Genomic DNA, 20,277 nt, shown 5'->3' on the forward strand with positions numbered 1-20,277 from the left:
TCATTATTTTCCACAAAAAAATCCCCAATTTGAGACACATAGATAGTACATTATTGTTTATTGCATATATGTATTCTTATTAAGACCAATGTTCTCATTCATGTGCAATAACAGCATCTCTGAATGATTTATAAGTTATTTTTTTGTCGACATTTTTGGTTCAAAGGTTCATTACTAACAATATTTTCTCTAATTCTTATGAACCTTTGAATAGGCCTAGAAATCCAACAGACATTTAAAAATAATCATTCTGTAATAAAACACATATTTATCCGCAAAGCAAGATTTATTGTAATGCCATTAAGTCAAATACAAGATAATTCCCGGTGTGGTTCAAAATAAACCCCTAGAAATCACAATAATCCTCTGATAAATACCGAACAGATTGTGCTCTGTTTTGGTTCGTTTCCTACGTATTTTTACTGCGACACCAAACTCGTGACGTCAACCTGCGCGACAGTAAAACGGCATGGCTTCTGCTTGACAGAGAAGTCTCGTGCGAGATATTCATGCGTTAATTTAAGATTTTTATAACGATAAAAACATGGATATGAGCGAGGAGAACGATGAAACTTTCGGAATAGATGTTATTCTTCAAGACGAAGATAAAAAGGCGCCATGTTGTCCTCACGGTGAGTTGATATTTAACAGAAAACCACGAAACGTTGTCAGAAATCACCACAAAACGTGGTTGTTTTAGGTTTTTACGCCTGCCACGTTTCGTGTTTTAAACAATATGATATTTTATGGATTGGAATAGTTTTTGTAAGGAATTCTGAGTTTTATGTAGTTATTAATAGAGCAAAATATCGGTTGGAGTGACTTGAAATAACTGAACTCATATTACATCTGTATTTTAAAGTTGTTAAAGATGAGTTTTCGTACTTTTTATGCTGTAAAGACATGCCATCCATCATTGGGTCTGATCTGATTTGCAAACGAACCCAACATACCTGTCCCGGTGCACTGTCACCCTTTTTTTTTCCAGGTCCAACTCTTCTGTTTGAAAAAGTGAGTAAAGGAGGAGAGAAAGGCCGTAGATTTTACGCCTGCTCAGCCTGCAGAGACAGAAAAGACTGCAAGTTTTTCCAGTGGGAAGATGATAAGGTTGGTAGGCATGTTATAATGATGAGCATGTGGCATGAATTTGCTGGTTACATCCCGTTGACCTGAGCACTTTTGCTTTTTAAGGTCTCTGAAGCCAGACTTTTGGCACGAGAAGCAGAAAATAAGTCAAAGAGGCCACCATTCACCCAGAAGGAGTACTGTAACAGGTAAGAACTTTTCACACCAACCCATACGCACCCTGTCACTCCATTCACTCCACTTTCACACTGATGGCACAGGTTGCTATGGAGAACTGGCCATCAGTATTAGTTAATCCCTTTCAGTTTTAGCCATACCAATATATAAGCCACCAATGAAGCCGTGGGACTAAATTAAGGTTAAGTGTCTTTTCAAAGGACACATCGACATGTGTGGGGGAGCTGGGCATCAAACCCACTACCTTTTGAATTCACCCATGCTGATGGTTGTGTTAAGATTGAGTGTACTTTGTACACTCAGCTGTGTGCTGCACAGAAGGTGGAGGATGGTTTACTAATTTTAGTGTCACCTCTTGGCACCTTGGGCGTTAGCCAATCACTCGATTGAGTTTGGCAGAAGGCAGAGAGTTCCAGTGAAAGTGTTATAAATAAATAGTGTCTCTCATGTTGAACTGTTAACAAAGGCCATCCAACTTTGTCATACAGGATGCAATGATGAGTGGTTACCTGTGATAAATCTAATGGCAGAGTGATGAACTGGGTGTAAGGATTTTAAAGCTGATGCAGAAGTGTGTCTATAAATTACCTTTCCATAATCTAAAACAGACATTATGGAATTGCTTTCTACAAGTCAGTAGGAAATTGTCAGGTGTGTTCTGCATTATCTTATATCTTAGAAAGTTATCTTTCATACCCATGAAGCAGGTGGTAATCAAGGGAAATACTTGATACAGTTCAGTGTTATATTGCATGTTAAGATACACTAAGTCATGTGTTGCCTGCATCAGTATCATGCAACGTTCTACTTTAATAATACTCTTAAAATGGTTAAGTGAAGAATTAATTTGTTTACTTCTCCTCTTATGCATCTTTAGATAACAGTCCAACTGTTGCCTTCTTCTCTTTCCTGCTGTCACCTTCTCCTTTGGCCAGTTTAAGCTGTCCTCATTCATGTCTCAAGTACTGTTTGGATTTATTTGTCTAGAGCACTTTGTTTTGTATAAGAAAATAAATAGGTTGGAATTTCTTACATTTCAGGAATATGCACTCTCATGCATATGTGAATAAATATGTAAGTGTACGAGAAAAATCCAAAGATTGTAATATAGACCTAATAGGATTTATGACCTGTTATGACCATTATCTTTATGATATTTCTCATACAAACAGCAGTCTGATAAAGGGTGAAATGAAACCTGTGTGTGTAATTGTATAGTAATTGAAGCTTCTTCAGGTCTGCCTTTGATTTTTAACACATAACTCTCAGGCTACGGTAGCTGGTTTAATCCAAAAAAGCGCAATGCTTCCTGAACTTAAGTTTCCTCTCACCACAAATGAACTGCAACAAAGTCTCAATAAATGCAGACCAGAACATACCTTCTCAAGCAGTCTTGGTACATTTGTTTGGTCCACACTAGGGTTTGATGAACAGCTTTCCCAGCAGCACAAGTGAGCAGCACTATTTCTGCAAACAAACCTGAGTTTGTTTGAACCAAACCAAAGAGACTCGGTGTGAAAGCACGATTAAATTAACAGTTGGCTGACAGTGGCACAAATTTTTAATGGACATACTTGCTCAGATTCATTTGCCCAGGAGGTTTATGTTGCAGCAATCTCAGCCCCTTTTGCCCGTCCTGACTTATGTAATCTATGCATCCATTTCCTACATTTCTTATCCCTTTTGGGGAGCTGGAGCCAATATCAGCTGTCATGGGAAGAGAGGCAGGGTACACCCTGGACTGGTTTGCCGGTAAATTGCAGGGAAATGATGTAATCAACCAGAGCTATTCTAACACTTTTAGGTTTAAATGTACTGTCATCCTCTGAATGGTCTTTATTTTCCCCCTTAGGTTCAGAAAGTTCGCCTCCCTCAGCCTGGATGAGAAGAAGTTCTGTCACGATTGTCAGATTCTGCTCCTGCCTGCAGAGCACGCTGCTCACTCTTCTCACAGAACCTCGTTGATCACCGCCACTCAGCTAAGGAGACCGAGCGTGTTGCTGCGTCCGCTCGACAACAAGAAGAGTAACGCCCAGTATTTGTTCACCGACCGCAGCGCTCACTTCCTGCTGGACACGCTGGCTGGCCTGGGGTACAAGAAGATCCTATGTGTGGGGACACCAAGGTGAGGCATCAAATTGAACATTAGCCTCATTCTGTCATTGTTTACCCACAAACTCTGTGATCTTGTTTAGTCTGGTAGGAAAACACACTCATAGGACAGTAACTGTAGTGTTTTCTCACTCTTCAACCTGTCTAAATTTAAATTCTACGTTACTAACAGTGAGATTAATCACAGGAAAAATCCCTTCATCTATGTTTTGGCTCATCAGTGGTGTATCAAGGGGAAAAAGACGGGAAATGGTGAAGAACAATCTCATGAATGAGTTTTAATCACTGTCAGAAATCTTTTTTATTCAGTTTTAATAAAAATGATTGTTGGTTTTTGCTGCAGACTTCAGGAGCTGATTAAGCTGAGAAATATGGAGCAGAAACACGAGACGATGAAGAGTCTGCTGCTGGATATCGACTTCAGGTTAGTTTGAATTTCAGCTTGTAGCATTCTTGTTAAAGTCGCTTTGAGGTTGTATAGAATAGAGGAGAGGATTGTACAGATCCTGGTAAGCAGGACCATCTGAGTCCATTTCATTGTCACGGGTTGTTGAGGTGACAAATCTCCAGGTGGTTCGGCCAGATCTGGCTCTCTGGTGGTTTAAGAAAGCGTACAGCGGGGTAGAGAGGCTCGGTGAACTGGTGATGAGCTCTGTCAAACATGGGCGTCACGGCTGCAGAGAACCTCTGCAGAACCACCATGTTGTCAGCGTCGTAGAACACCAGCTGGCCTTTCTCGTAATTCACCCACACTCCCACTTTACCCAGCAACGGCTGCCCAACGCCCTGGCACGCCACATGTCGGTCATTGTGCCACGCAGACAGGTGGCTGTTACGGAGCTCCACGCACCACGAGTTCCTGTTCCGGCCCAGCTTGGCACCCTTGTCCCGCCCCTTTCTCGCTAGGCTTGCGTAGGCCACGCCCACAGCCCATGCAGAGCTGCAGCGGACATCAACCTCCCAGTAACTCTGAGGGGCCGGAAGAGGAGAGCCCCCGAGAGCACAGCACACCTTATCAAACTGGAGAGGGCGATCTGATGTGGAATTGATGGAGCCTGAGAAAGACAAGCCGCAGCCATCAGAGGTCACCGTGATCTCGCTGTGGCAGGTCTGCCTGTCAATGACCATGGGAGATGAATCTGCAGAGAAATAGACAATCTGTGGATAAGTTGATGCCATTTTAGCTTTGATTGTGCAACAGTGCAGCTTTAAGCTCATTAGAGACTGCTAAATGAAGGACATTATATAAATAAAGTTTGTTACTATTTACACTTAGGTCTGGGTGGCACTGACACAGGGCATGCATGGCATCACTTCCTGTTTCCTGCTTCTACTGTGTTGCGCTGTGCTGTTTCTCATGCTGACAGAGCTAGTGCTAAATTTGTTATTTTTAACATGCAGTTTTTTTTTTTGCCACATTTACTAATTTGATTACATATCAGTCTAATAATTGGTATTAATATCGGTCCTGAAAAAAACTATATACGTCAACCCTTAATACTTTAGAACTTGGTGCATGTTTTTCCCAGCTCCCTCTCCATAAAACTGAGCAATTAGTCAGTAAACTTGCCACCTGCAATTTTCTAAGTTTAGAAGGTGTAATATTTCTTTGGATACATGTTTTTTTGCAACAGAGATGTAATGCTCTACTCATCTTGCAAACATTCAAGTGCCTTTTTTGGAATAGTGAACAAAAAAATCAACTCTGCTTGTTTTTGTGTGTTTTTTAAGCAAAATGGTAATGATATTAAAATTGAAATTCCTTTCAGTGCAGTAGTTCATATTGCATTTGCAGTAAGAGTCAAAATAATCACAATTGGATTTGTTTCAAAGTTGTTCAGACTGACTGCTTCCTGTGTTTCCTCTCTTTTTTTTCAACTGTTCTTTAAAATTAAAGGCAAAAAGACCTCCAAAAAAGCTTACTGACTGATACGGGTGTCTATAATGATGTCCAGAGTTTCTGAAGAAGGGTTTTTGGTTCACAAAAACTAAACAGTACCAAAAGGTTTGTTTATTTAGTATGTAAAATCTAGACAGGGATTCCTTTAGATCCATCTCTGAAATTATCATATCAATGACTGTGGCACTTGTTTTGATTGCTTGAAGCACCAGTCTCGATCTTTTAGCACCTAATCAGTTACCTTACTGTATTTAGTTGGTTTAAAAGTACTATAAAGTATTAATAATGGCTTCTGTACCTAACAGTAGGGTCTTCCTCTGCAGCTGAGCTCTCAGCTGTTTGGAGATGGACGATAATGTCTTCAGGAGCTTTTCAAATCTCTTATCATTCAGTCGGATCTGCTTCTCTGAGGCGTCCTGCTTCTTCGAGCTGAGACAGGGATCACAGAGAGAATAGTGAGGCAGAGGTCTGCTGTGGAGATGAAACCTTTTCATGGTACAGTGCAGAGATTTACCTCAAAGTTTCACTGAGAGCCTGCAGGAGAGATACAAACACAGACACTGATTAAAACAAAAGGATAGAGTATTTTTAAACTGTCTTATTGAGCAGCTCTTTAGTCTACCTTTTCCTCGTTGTCTACCATCCTGCCGCACTCGTTCAGCGCTCTCTGTGTACTGCTGATGCCCTTGGAGACCTGGTCCTGGTGGTGTTTCCAGTTCTTCAGGACCTGGTCCAGTCTGGTCCTGGTCTGTCTCAGGTCCATCTCCAGAGAGTCAAGGACCGCCTGCTCGTCCTGCTTCAGGACGGACCGCATGCTCTCAAAGTGGTCTCGAACCTGCTGCTTCATTACCTCCGTGCTTCTCTGCAGTAGGCAACAGAGTATTAAAGCTATAGTCTATTTACACTTTTAATGATCTGGTAGTGGAAAAAGTAATAAACTAAGAGTCTCTGGTCTGGTACTCACAGCGAGGTCTGCCCTGCGTTTCTTCAGAGACTCAATGTGAGCCTCAGTTTTTGATCTTTCTCCCTGCAGTTCCTCCAAACGTCTGCTCAGCTGCTCCTGCAAAGTTTACAACATAATTACAGATGAATACAAGAATGTGAAGAGTATTTTCAGCAGAGGTTGTTATTACACGGCAGTATGATACTAGCAGTACTGCAGTTAAGCAGTATCGATGCCTGTTTTGATACCAAGGCAATAAAAATAGAGATTCTCTAGGTATGCAACTACAAGAGAGTCTTGTTTTCAACTTTTCAGTGAAACATTGCCAACATATTAGCACAATATGCAGAAGTTATCTTGCAATTAATGCGTCCACTATTTTCATACAGACTCTTATGAAATAGACGTGGTTTGTTTTAAAACTTCTTTACTTTTGGTATGAAGAGTCATTAAAAAACAGTTTGCATCCTTTTTAAAAACAGAATCAGAGTAAAGAGGTAGGTCTGGTGGATATCTGATAAAGAGACTGGAATATCTATTCTGTCTGCATTATGTATTATATTTAAAGAAACAGGTTTTTCTGATTAATGTTGTAAATTACTGGGGTGCAGGCATTGAAGGAGACCAGTTAGAAATGAATGGAAATGCAGGAAAGTTAGTCCATTAAAGCTTTAGTTGGACCTGCACACTGCCGATATCAGAAAATTCTTACATGTGTTGGGTACAATCCCTACACTTCACAAAAAAGTGTATTTTTCTCCAGAAGTTATTCTGATTTACCCGGCATTGAGGTGATCAATATCACTGATGACTTTGTCCTGCAGACCTCCTATTACACGTCTAGACAGGTGAAGAGAGACGAGAGTCTAGCACTGAGCTAAGAGGCTAGCTGAGCCCTTTAACAGCTATTCTCCCTTGTTTTTTCATAAACATGCTTTTAATTTAAACTGATATACTTTAAAACAAATGAGCCTTATTATGGCAAATGATAATTTAAGCTGTATTTAACCAACTAGTCTAAAGAGAAGACAATACTTAGAAAATTGTCAAATTCATCACAGGGTCATTGTGTAAGCTGGTGTGATAGGAGCCTGATTTACTCTGCACAGCATGGCTAACATTAGCAGTTAGCTCCACCAGCCTTTGTTCCTCATGCTTTGATATATGGCCTCTTTTCACTTCAGACACCTACCATACCACTTGAATTCCATTTATTACTTAAAGAGATATTTCAGTATTTTTGTTGGTCCGGGGAGAAACTGTACCCATCTGTTAGGCTTTATAGCCTTACTTCCTGGCCAGTACATCCAGTCCTTCTTAAAGGAGCAATGCTCACTGAAATCACTGTAGGCTAATGCAACTTCTACTGCTTGGTACCTCATACGACCAACTACAAAAATACTGAAATATCCCTTAAAAAACTTTCATTCACCTCTGTTCCTCCTACACGCTAACTGCTAAGCTTCTTATATTTGCATATGGTGAAGTGCCGGGAGAAAGCTTCGGCAGGAAGGCAGCAGCCATTAACTGAAGCTACCGCGGCCTGTAGCGGCAGGAGGTTCATTATCGTTTAAAAGAGCATTAGACTGGGATTTCAAGCCTTGTTTATGAAGAACTGATAGATAACTGTTCTAATGAACTCGTAAATCTCGTGCCAGCTAATTTGATAAACAGATGTAACCATTTAACCACACGCATCCCTACTTGTGGGGTGAGCAACTGAGTAGTGATATGCCACTCAAGAACGAGCTGGCTTTATGAGCCAGGTCTTCAGGAACTGGCTGCTCTTTAAACGCCAGTTTGCTTTTTTCCAAGTTTGTTGTTATACTGTGTAGTCCAAACTGGGACCAGATGAAGCTCTGTTTGGGAGCCAGAACACCAGCTCTTATTACTGAGTTGAACCACATGATCCAGATCTCTAAAAAAAAAAAAAAAAAAAAAAGAGATGGATTTCCCATCGCAAACCAGCAAGGCTGGATGGGCAACAGCTGTGGAAACATGAGCATGTTTGGGGTTTACCATGCCAAACTGTACTAAACCAAACTGGAGTGCTGGATTAAACACAGGACATCTGTGCCACTCCAGATTATACATTTCCATTTCTTTGTGAACTTTTTGAATGTTTTTGGCAAAACTGGTCACTAATTTCAGGACCCAAAGTAGCTTTTTATTTAACAGTTATTTTACAGTAATTGGCACAGTTGTAAATAGAACAAAAGTTGACTTTTTTGATTGTGCTTCTCTGTGCAGAAATGACCCCTGCCCCTCATCTGAAGTTCTTCACTTTAAAGTAATGTCATCTTCAAATAAACTGTAATTCTGACAACATGAACAGCCAGTTTCTGCAGAAATATTAACATTTCTGCCAATACTCATACTTTTTGATAACATAGAGGTGTTAATAGACATCTGACTATGCATCCAGCAGAACCAGATGTGTTGTGGCATTTAGCATGGAAAAACTCACTACATAAGCTATAGCTGTGCTTTCAATGGTAACGTTAATTCTTCCTTGTGTTTATTTTTTTGTTCTTTAATCCCTGTTGTATTGTCACTCCCTTTACAGTTTTTGGTCATCTCTGTTAAAACAATGTATAATGCTAGAAAGCAAAAATAAGGGGAGGGGAAAAAATACACACTATCTTTTGCAGCATCCTTGACCCCCCCCCCCCCCCAAATATCCCATTATCAGTCATTCCTGGTGTTTACCTGAGTCGGAGGTGTAGCGTTTGCCAGCTTCTTCTTCAGTTTAGGAGAACGAGGAAAAGGCTGGATGTTTCTGTCACTGTTTGAGTCCAGAGGAGTGTAGCTGAATCCATCCTGCAGTACACTGTGTGAGTCTGCAGAGGTCGCAACCAGACCGCTCTGTTCTGAGGGAGCCCCCGCAGACTGTCCATCATCAGCAGATAATCCCTCCTTTTCTGCCATTTTTGAAACTGTAGCAAAAACAGACACATACTAAAACCTCCAGTGCAGATCATTTTCACTTTTTTGTGTTAGTGATCCAGAAAGTTTCCTGTGTTTTCATTCAGGCTGCAGAGAAACCAGTTCTTCAGGTTCAAGGGAACGCTCTGAGAGCATGCCTTTGTGAACTCATGCACACTTTTTGCAGTGTATTCGTTTTGCAGATTAACTGAAAACAAAACAACTGCAAACAGTAACAACTTAGTGAATGTTAAGTATCAAATCTGTTTTGTTTTTTTTTATAAAAACATCTGCAAAATGAGTCGTTTTTGTGCAGTGTGATTCCTTGTTTAGAAAGGACTCCACCTTAAAACTCAATAAAGACTAACTTTAAACAAGCAGCTATGATAAATATGAACATTTAAATAGTACATAAGAGCACAATCAAATCATGCTTTAGTAGTTCTTACCAGAGTTCTTTCTGTGCAGCGTCTCTCGTCTCAGTGTTTCTGTGAAGAATGTGCACCTTTGAGGGTGTGTTTATGTCTTACAAGCTCCAGCCTGCACACACACTTAGAGAAATATGGCTTATCGTTACCTGGAAACACACACCTCTGAATCAGCCAGGTGTTTGCCTAGTGTGTGTTAGGTGTGTGTGTACAGTAGATTGGTTCAGACTTGCTCTTATTTTTTCAGCCTCCAGTTTTAAAGCAGGAAAAACAATTTGTTTCAGTTTGTTTCCTTTGACAGTCATCTGAATGCTCAGTTTTTAAAGGGTAATTACGTTATTTTGTAACCTAGACCTGTTTTTTTATTTCTCGAGGCCTCTGACTTCTTCAAAAGTGCCCTGTTTGCATTTTTTAAGGCTGCACCAACTCTGTGAATTACTAAGAGTGTAATGTAATCTTTCAGAGCAAATGCAACCATCCAAAAGGGTTGGCATGAGGTGCTTAAAGGACGGGATGGCCATTTACAACCTTGATTCCAAAAAAGTAGGGACTTTGTGTAAAATATAAAAAAAAAAAAACAGAAAGCAATGATTTTCAGATCTCATTAACCCATGTTGTTTTCACAAAAGAACAAAAACAACATATTAGATGAAACTGAGACATTTTACCATTTCATTGAATGTATGAGCTCATTGTGAATTTGATGGCAGCAACACATCTCAAAAACGTAGGGACAGAGCAACAAAAGGCTGGAAAAGTAAGTGGTGCTAATTGAAAAACCAGTAGGGAGTATTTTGCAACTAATTAGGTTAATTTGCAGCAGGTCAGTTACATGACTGGGTATAAAAGGAACATTTTAGAGAGGCAGAGTCCCTCCCCCAATATGGGAAAAAATGCACCTGAAATTGTGGAACAATTTCAGAAATAAAAAAAAATGACTTAAATTATTTGATCATCTTTAGTCTGTTATACTGTCAAAAGATTCAGAGAATCCAGAGAAATCTCTGTGAGCAAGATACAAGCCGATGGTCAGTATTGGATGCTTGTGATCTTTGGGCCATCAGACCGCAGGTCAGGTCAGGTATGTCAGCACTTCAACCTTGGTCCTGTACTGCTCTGGCCCCCTGATAGCTGTCGTCCAGGCCTGTGCCAGGTATCCTCCAAGCTGACTCGTCTACAACACACCCATCGGTCCAGGGCACCCAATTTGTGGTAAGCCTGATCATGCACAGGAAAGCCCAACTGCCATTTCTGTATTCAGCAGCTGACCCTCCCCATCCCTGCTTTCCTGAGCATGTCGGCATTAAATACATGGTCTTGCCAATGATACCCAAAAAATGCACCAAAGAGAAGTTGTCACAAAGGAGTGTAGTCAGCGCCTCTGACCAGGAGTCAACATCCAGGCCCCACAAGAGTATACTAAGACCTCAGATGTCACTGCATTAAATACAGGCATGATTCTGTACTGGAAATCACTGCATGGGCTGAGGAACACTTCCAGGAATCATTTTCTGTCAACACAGTTTGCTGTGCTATCCACAACTAACAGTTAAAGCTGGATCATATGAAGAAGAAACCACATGTGGACAGGTTCAAGAAACACCCCAGGCCATTTAAAATGGACTACAGTAAAATGGAAAACTGTTCTGTGGTCACATCAATCAAAATCTGAAATTTTTTTGGAAACCACTTACATCATGTCCTGTGGACTCAAGAGGAGAGGGACCATCCAGCTTGTTTTCAGTTCAAAAACCTGCTTCTCTGTTGGTAGAGGGTTGCATTAGTGCCTATGGTTTGGGCAGCTTATACATCTGTAAAGTAGATAGAGGTTTTAAAGCAACATGTGCTCCCACCTAGACAACGTGTCTCCAGGGAAGGCCTTGACTATTTCAGCCAGACGATTCTAAACTACAGACAGCATGGCTTCACAATAGAAGAGTCCTTGCGCTAAACTGGTCTGCATGCAGTGCAGAGCTTTCATCAGTAGAAAACATTTAGCGCATCAGAAAAGGAAAAATCCAGCAAAGAAGTCTCGGGACTGTTGAGCAGCTAGAATCCTACATCAGACAAGAATGGGACAACATTCCTCCTCTTTTGGACCACAAATCCCCAGGTTTTCAATAACGTGTTTCTGATAACCTCGTGATTTTTGTTTTCCAGATATGCTCAGTTCTACAACAAGGACGAGTTCTGTCACTACAACATGTTCAACCATCACTTCTTTGACGGAGAGGTAAAAATCTAAACCACTGTAGTGTATTAAAGTCTAGATACTGTTCAGTATAGTGAAGATTTCCTTCTCCTCTGAGGCCTCCAGCTCCGTCCTGCAGACCTTCCTCTCAGAGAGTGACGGGGAGAAGGTGGTGATGGTGGCTGACCCTCCGTTTGGTGGTTTGGTGAAACCTTTAGCCAGAAGTTTCTCTCTGATCTCACAGACGTGGAGGAAGCGGCAGAGTCAAGGTAGGTGTCACCATACTCTTCTTTTTCAGCTCTCTAATCTTTATTTTTATTTTAAAGATAACATCCACGTGTTTGTGTTTGCAGACTGCAGTAACACTGACATGCCCATGATGTGGATCTTCCCCTATTTCTTTGAGCCTCGCATCCTGGAGTGTCTCCCCTCCCTCACTATGCTCGACTATCAGGTATTTTTCTACATAGTGGCTTTAAATTAACAACGAGCTGCGTCTTTTTGAGGCTGCATCCTTTCCTTATTACCCTTTTTTATTTTTGGGTTATAGATATTATAATAAATAATTATTTTGTTTGAACCAGGTGGATTATGACAACCATCCTCTGTACAAACATGGGAAGACTGGTAGGAAACAGTCTCCTGTCAGACTGTTCACTAATATTTCACCTAAAGACGTCATCCTGCCCAAAGATGAGGGCTACAGGTACACAAATACTTGAAACACAGCTTGTTTCAATTGGACTTTTTCCCATTCAGAGGCATTATGTTTTCTTGTCAGCGTGATATCTCAACACTTTGAAGGGTTTTCTTCAAACTTTGTATTAAAGTCTACTTTGACTCAAAGATAAAATTCTTAGATTTGGAGGTCATAGATCATTGCACCTCTTGTTCATTCCTTGTTTTCAAATGACAACCATACGTTTGTACTCCATCAGAGGAACTTTTCCCAGAAAGAATCAGACGTAAAAAATGTTTTTGGGGTTTTAAAAGGATCCTTTTTACTCTCCTGTTAGATTTTGCTCTGTGTGTCAGAGATTCATCTGGTCTCTCAACAAACACTGTGCTAAATGCAACATCTGCCCATCAAAGGTATGAAAACACAACTATACAAACTTTTTTATGTTAGCTACTGTGACAAAGATAGATGTGACAACTTCTATCTTTTGTCTGTGTTTGTAGGACGGCCGGGAATGGAAGCACTGCTCTGTGTGTGAGAAATGTGTGAAACCATGTAAGTAAAGATATAAATGTTAACACCAAGTACTAATGTATGCTGTGCCATGCTGTTTTGATTCAAAGCTCCTTATAACAATTCAGCCACAAGTGAGAATCTGTGGGTTCCCCCTAGGGCTGAATGATATGGTATTTTACAGTAGCAGAAAGTGTTCAGACCCCTTCAGATTTTTTATTTTGTTATGATTCAGCCTCATGCTACAGTGGAAAATATTCTTTTTTTCTCATACTAATCTGGGGAGGGCGTCTTTTCCGCAAGTGAAGGAGTTCAAGTGTTGAATTCAAGATTGTCCGAGTCTTGTTTATGAGTGAGGGTAGAATGGACCTCGAGATTGACCAGTGGATTGGTGCAACATTGGCAGTATTGCAGACGTTGTACCGTTGTATTTTCATGGTGAGGGGGAGCTGAGCCGGAAGGTAAAGCTCTAGAGTTTCCTGGTCAATCTTTGTTCCAGCCCTCACCTATGGTCATTAGCTCTTGGTAATGACCTAAAGAAGGAAATTGTGGGTTCAAGCGGTCTAAATGAGATTCCTCAGGAGGGTGTCTGGGCTCAGCCTTGGAAGGGTGAGGGGCTTGGACATCCGGAGGGGGCTCGCCTTGAGAGGAGCCAGCTGAGGTGGTTGGAGCATCAGACGAAGATGCCTGAGGGTCACCTCTCTGTGGAGGTCCAACTGAGAGCAGACTCCAGTGTAGACCCAGGACTTGCTGAAGGGATTATTATCTTATCTGACTTGGAAACGCCTCAGAATCCACCAGGAAGAGCTGGAAAATATTGCTGGGGAGAGAGATGTTTGGGTGGACTTGCTTAGCTTGCTGGCACGTTGACCTAACTCTAACCCAGCCTCGGATGAGTAGAAGAAAATGGATGGATGTATCTCATCAGTCTACACTCAGTACCCCAAACAACATTTTGGAAATGTTTGTAAGTTTATCAAAAATAAAAACTGAAATATCACATTAGCATAAGCACTCAGACTCTTTACTCAGAACTTCATAGAAGCTTATTTGACAGCAATCACAGCCTCGAGTCTCATTGAATATGACACAGCAAGCTTTGCACACCTGGATTGGGGGATTTTCTTCTGTTCTTGTCTGTGAATCCTCTCAAGCTCAGTCAGGTTGGATGGGGATCGTTGGTGGACAACCGTTTTCAGGTCTCCAGAGATGTTCTACAGGGTTCAAGTCAGGGCTCTGGATGGGCCACACTAAGACATTCACAGAGTTGTCTCTAAGCCACTCCTTGGTGTCTTGGCTGTGTGCTTAAGGTCACTGTCGTGCTGGAAGGTGAACCTTCAGCCCCGTCTGAGGTCCTAAGTGTCAGATTTTTATAGAGGATATATCTGTACTTTGCTCCATTCAGCTTTCCCTCAACCCTTACAAGTGTACAAGTCCCTGCTGCCCCACAGCATGATGCTGCCACTACCATGCTTCACTGTTGGGATGGTCTTGGTCACCTCTCTAACTAAGGCCCTTCTCCCTCAGTTGCTCAATTTGACTGCGTGACCAGCTATTGGAAGAGTCCTAGTAGTGCCAAACTTCTTCCATTAGAGAATTCTGGAGGCCACTGTGCTCTTGGGAACCTTCAGTGAGAAAAAAAAATGTTTATTTTTTTTACTGTAGCATCAGGCTGCAACATAACAAAACTGACAAAAAGTGAAGGGGATCTGAATACTTTCTGAATGAAATGTAAGTAGTAAACATATCCAAAGCAACTAGCAGCACAAATGTGAAATACAGCAGTTAATCTGTATTATTCGATGATTATTTCCCCTCTAAGCATGGAGACACTGTCAGTCTTGTGGCCACTGTGCTCTCCCTGATCACCCATGTGGGCGCGGTGAAGGAAAGCAGGGCTGCTTTAACTGTGGAAGCCTGGAGCACAAACGAAAAGCTTGTCCGGTCAAAGACCAGCACAGGAACAAAAGGTGAGCTCAGATATAATCACCAGCACAGGTTTAATCTTTTCACTTATTTAAAAAGACAGAAAGGTGAAATAGTTTACATGTTGTAACATTTTCTTCTCCACTATTCTTTAGTCAACGTTTTAAAGCCAAAGGTGGAGCAAAAAACATCTCTAACCGTCCCGCCTTCAAACGGAAAGGGAAGAGGAAGTCTGGAGCGGCACGGCGAGCAAAGAAGATGGCCGCTCTGTCTGTGTGATCTCTACATTTAGCATCATTGAAACCCAAAGCAACAAGATGCTTATTAAATACAAAATAACTGGTTTTCAGTGTTTGTGGATGTTCTTAAAAAAGCGATCTATGCTGCAATATTACTGCCAAAAACACAACTTCATTTATCGCTGTGTTACACAGGGAGAAAGGTAATATGTGAGTACTTTCCCATAACTAAAAACCTCTTAAAGCTTGTATGTGTGTATTATTGTCCAGACAGCATGTAGCAACCTGTGCATCCACCTTTAAACATATTGGCTCTACCATCACTGCACAGTCTAGTTTACAACTCTGTATCTCAACAGCTTTTAGTAGAAGAAACTGAACTATCACTTTAATGGCAGAACAAATAACAGATTCATACATTAATTAAATTCAAGAAGACAAAAAAAAAGGACTAATAATATTTGAATGTCAACAACTTTACTTGTGGAAGAACCAGCGCCAATAACAAACATCCATAGTCGGAGAATGGACTGCATTGTCAGCATGGAGCATAAATAAATGACTAGTGGTGAAGATAGTGGTTAGTTGCTTCTTCTTAATTCTTCTTGGCAGATTAGCAAACAACCATGTAGATAGACACCACCACCTACTGTATCTGACACATCAGGCAGTGTGCTTGCACATGGAGTGATGAAGGCAGACCAGCAAGTCTGCCCACAGAAGTGGCTCGGCCCCTGAAAAACCCAGTGAATGGGCCCTCTCCAGTTGAGATTTATTTACAGAGTTGCTGCATGTGTGTTTGATTAGCAGCATTGGTGCTAACCATTACCTCATGTTGGATTTGAAGTATGATGAGCTATAACCAGGTTCTGATGTTGAAATTATTTAGTGGAGCAACTTTTGAACACCCTCTCCCACCCATTTTCAACATTATTCTTGCAGATTTATGCCACTTTTTGCCCCCTTTTTTTTTTAAACCCTTTTCACCTCTTTGCCAATTTTTTGCCCCATTCAACCAATTTCCACCATTTTTACCAAATTTTGCATCTTTTAACTAATATTTTCCACTTTTTGCCACTCATTGCTACCTTAATGCCACTTTTAATCAAACTAATTTTTAAATGCCCTCACACTTCTTAACAGGAAGTTAAATTAAATGAATATACCACACCTGTGAACTGCAGACACAACGGCGTTAACCAGAGATTATTGGATTGGTTAAAATTCTGATCTTCTAATCACATATTGTTGTGAAAACTAGCTGATAATAACCAGTTGGTGCATCTTTTTTGCACAGGCCTTATTTGTGATAGTCAAAGAAATCCTTCAGCACCCTGCAGAAATTAAGGGATTATGTGCAGCTCAACCCACAACAGGTTTCCTCCTGCCTCATGACCTCTCTACAAAACAAAACCCTGCATACTTCTCTTGAACTCTGTGATCACGTGCTAACCGTATTAGCAGGGAAACAGATGCAAATGCATTTACAGATTTTTCTTTTTTTGTTGTTTTTTGTTTGTTTTGTTTTGTTTTTTTTTCTTTAAGTTTTGCAGAAATTAAAGATATCTGCAGGATTGATGATTTAGACATTTAAAACTGACCTGAAAAATCACAAAGCTTTGCTGCAGTTTTAGAAAGTGGGCTTCTTTTGTCCACTAGATGGCAGCATTGCTCAAGCTCCACACCCCCTTAATGCTTGCTTACAGTAGTGTTATTTTTTCAGAGTTGTTACTTGAGGCTTTGTGTACATTGAATGCAGGTTGTGTTTACATTTGATCAAACATGAATCTCCTGTAAGTGTGACTCGTCTCTCACATAAACACAGAATGAGCGATCACTTCCACTGAGACAAAGGCTGTCTTATAAAGGAGATGGATGCTCACACTGAACATCCTGCCAGAGTCACACACTGTATATGTTCATGGTAATAACAGTAAGAAGAGCAATTCATCCTCACAGTTACGCTTTCAGTCATGTTTATTCACAGTGAACAGTGAAGGTAACCAGAGACAGGAACACTGCAGGGAGACGTATACAACAACGCTCACCTTTAACCCTGCAGGGGCGTGGTGGTCACCAACAAGCCGGTTTGAAGAACCTGGTTGTTCCTGTGGCCTATTGGAACTGGATCGCATTTGAGAGCTTCTCTGTTAGAGAGGTCGGTTTACCTTCTGGATTTCTATGCAGTGTTTCAATACAAGATTTCAGGCTTATCAATAATGCACTTTTATCAAACTGGACATTGTCAGGGACTTTGCTTGCAATATAAAAAAATTTAATCTCCTGCAAATCTGCCCTGTGAAACAGATACAAGAAGCATTTTTCTGTGTTTGACTTTTCAATACTAGACCATGAGATGTGTCTTGTTTTTAAAGGCTCATACATTTGCATGATAATTAAAAGATATCTGGTATCATTGGAAACAGATCTGTACACTAAGTGTACAATACTGAATTAAGGACTTGTAAAGACATTTTTTCATGAAGGATGTGGTAGCTGCATTAAAATACAAGCCCAATTCCAAAAAAGTTGGGACACTTAGTAGAATGTAAATAAAAGTGATTGCAACATCTCATAAATCCATATTTATGATAGAACAAATAAAAATGGCTGGAGAAGCATTTTTGCAACCAATTGGGGGCTTAAAGTATTAGAACAATTTTCAAAAAAAAAAAATCTCAATATAAGAATGGATCTCCCACCATCTACCGTCTATAATGTCATGAAACAGTTCAGAGAATCTGGAGAAATCTCTGTGATAAGGGACGAGGCTGAAGGTCAATATTGGATGCTTGTCATCTCTGGAGCACCTGCCTTAAAAACAGGCATGATTCTGTACTGGAAATCACTGCAGGGCTCAGGCACACTTCCAGAAATGATTGTCTGTCAACACAGTCGACTATTTCATGCAAAGAAGAAGCTAGGATCCAGAAACACAGCTGTCTTCTCTGGGCCAAAGCTCATTTAAAATGGACTGAGGCAGAATGAAAAACTGCTCTGTGGTCGGATCAATTTGAAATTCATGTACTGCGGACCAAAGAGGAGAGGGACCATCCAGCTTGTTATCCTGGCACAGCTCTAAAGCCTGCATCTCTGATGGTATGGGGTTGCATTAGTGCCTGTGGCGTGGGCAGCTCACACATCTGGAAAGACACCATCAATGCTAAAAAGTAGAGAGGGCTTTGATATTGAGTTTTATTGTTAATTAATTATGGGTGTATCTGGGTTGACAATCATTGCATTCCATTTTTATTAACATTTTGCACAGTGTCCCAACTTTTTTGCAATAACAGCTGTAATTTATGTGACTTTATTTCATGCAGACAGGTCTTGTTTTCATGTCTCATTCCAAATTCTGCAGATTAATAATTATCTAATCTCATGAGGCTGGCATGAACAGCGTCTCTAACGGCTCAGTCTGCAGCATCCCGGTCTACTGATAGCACCGTCTCCCTCTGCTCTCTGTATCTCAGGGCATTTAGACTCACTGAGTTTCCCCGAGCATGCCAAAATCCTTGACAGGAAGTGATTCTACTTGGCAGGACTTCTGCCAGCATGCTAGAATAAACCCTGCAGATGAAGGAGGATGTCAACGAGAAACTGGAAATGAAAAATACTTAGTTAATGACACAGTGCAGACAAAATGAACTAACAGTTTGAATTATATCGTGTATAATGACAAAGAAAGAAAATGGAAAGCTCCAACAGCTCTAGTAGTTGAAAGAACAACTTCACTGGATGATGTGTATCAGATTGTGAAGGCCAAAACGTGAAACCTGTGTAAATTCTTTAGCGCTGCATGACGATAAAGGAGAATTTTGCTTGATTAAATCATTGCACCTTGTCATCCTTATAATGAGAAAGTATTGAAAGTGATGGGGAAGTAATATCAACACAATAAAAGTGGAGCACATCAAATAGCACACCTTTAGTGTTTGAAACTATTCAATACCAACTATTAAAGAGGAGGATGGTTATAAAGAGAGCGGCTGCGTTTTGTGTAAAGAGGCGAGCTGAAAGAGCCAGTCGTCGGTTCTATTCTAATCCGGTCTGAACCGTCACTGACCTTTGAAGCAGCTCTTTAATCTGCAGTGAACAAAGACAGAGTGAAGCGCAGCAGGTGGCCTCCCTCACACCTGGGCAGACACACGTGGTGATGCACTTGAAAGCAGAGATGGATGTGTGCTGCTCCACGCCTCCCAGCCTCTCTGTCACACTCCATGTAGATTCAAACACTTCTCTGTTGTTGCACAGAGAATGAGACCTCAGCGCTTTGTCCTGTTTCATGTCTCTATCAGGATCTATTCAGTTTGAAGGATGCTGCCAGCTGCTGTCTCTGTGGTACTTTACAGACAAAATACTGAAAACTACAGCACGGCTTTATGTCCTGTGTGTTCTTATTTCTTGCCTAGTCTGACTCTACCTACAGTATTTCACTAACAAGACCACATCAATGAAGAAATGGATTAAAAATAGTTTAAAAAAATGTTATTGAGAAGGGTTAGGGTGGAGGGATAAAGAGATGAATAGGTGAAATTAAGGGTTAAATGATGGGGGGAGAAGGGGTCAAGGAATGTGTTGAAAGATTAGGGATGATGGAAATGATCTAGGGATGGAAGGATTAGGGAAAGAGTTGAGGGATGAAGGGATAAAAAGATGAGTAGAAAGGCATAAGGGTTAAGGGAAGGATGGATGAAGGTGTTAGGGAAAGTGTTGAGGGACAAGGGATGATTTAAGAGTAAAGGAGTTGGGGGAGAGAGAAAGGGTCTAAGGATGAAAGAATAAAGGTATGATGGAAAGAGTTAAGGAAAGGATGATGTTTGGATTGGATAAGGATTGTGGGATGAAGGGGTAAAGGAAAGTATTGAGGGGTTAAAGATGAAGAAAAGGGGTCTAAGGATGAGGAATGAAGAGATTAGGGATGTTGGAGCGGGGCCTACAGATTAAGGAATAAAGGGTTAAGGGATGCAGGACAGAAGGAATTAGGAAAAGTGTAATGGTATAAAGAGATAACAGAAAGAGTCAAGGGATGGTTAGATGGAAGGATTAGGGAAAAGGTCAAAAGATGAAGAGATTAAAGACATGAGTGGGAAGCATAAAGGGAAGGATGGATGGAAGAGTTAAGGATAATGGTAAAGCCAAGGAACTTGGCTGAATG

At 40.9% G+C, this 20,277-nt stretch overlaps 2 protein-coding genes across 2 annotated transcripts; one reads left to right on the forward strand and one right to left on the reverse strand.

The window, feature by feature from the left end:
- The first annotated feature begins 444 nt into the window (after positions 1–444).
- Positions 445–15,224, forward strand: zcchc4 (zinc finger, CCHC domain containing 4). Its single transcript, XM_041778738.1, has 13 exons — positions 445–632; positions 989–1,107; positions 1,192–1,274; positions 3,116–3,388; positions 3,719–3,799; positions 11,732–11,804; positions 11,881–12,031; positions 12,116–12,216; positions 12,347–12,468; positions 12,779–12,854; positions 12,945–12,996; positions 14,777–14,924; positions 15,036–15,224. Exons 1-13 carry the CDS (start codon positions 545–547, stop codon positions 15,157–15,159), a joined length of 1,491 nt encoding a protein of 496 aa, XP_041634672.1. The 5' UTR covers positions 445–544; the 3' UTR covers positions 15,160–15,224.
- Positions 3,806–10,128, reverse strand: si:dkey-219e21.4 (nuclear factor 7, ovary). The gene is made up of 7 exons (XM_041778739.1): positions 9,593–10,128; positions 8,928–9,154; positions 6,240–6,335; positions 5,898–6,137; positions 5,790–5,809; positions 5,574–5,704; positions 3,806–4,514 (listed from the first exon to the last, which is right to left on the reverse strand). The coding sequence occupies exons 2-7, from the start codon at positions 9,144–9,146 to the stop codon at positions 3,916–3,918; spliced, it is 1,305 nt and encodes a 434-aa protein (XP_041634673.1). The 5' UTR covers positions 9,147–9,154; positions 9,593–10,128; the 3' UTR covers positions 3,806–3,915.
- Positions 15,225–20,277: the final 5,053 nt, after the last annotated feature.

The sequence above is a fragment of the Cheilinus undulatus genome, linkage group 22, assembly GCF_018320785.1.
Source record: "Cheilinus undulatus linkage group 22, ASM1832078v1, whole genome shotgun sequence".
Classification (NCBI taxonomy): domain Eukaryota; kingdom Metazoa; phylum Chordata; class Actinopteri; order Labriformes; family Labridae; genus Cheilinus; species Cheilinus undulatus.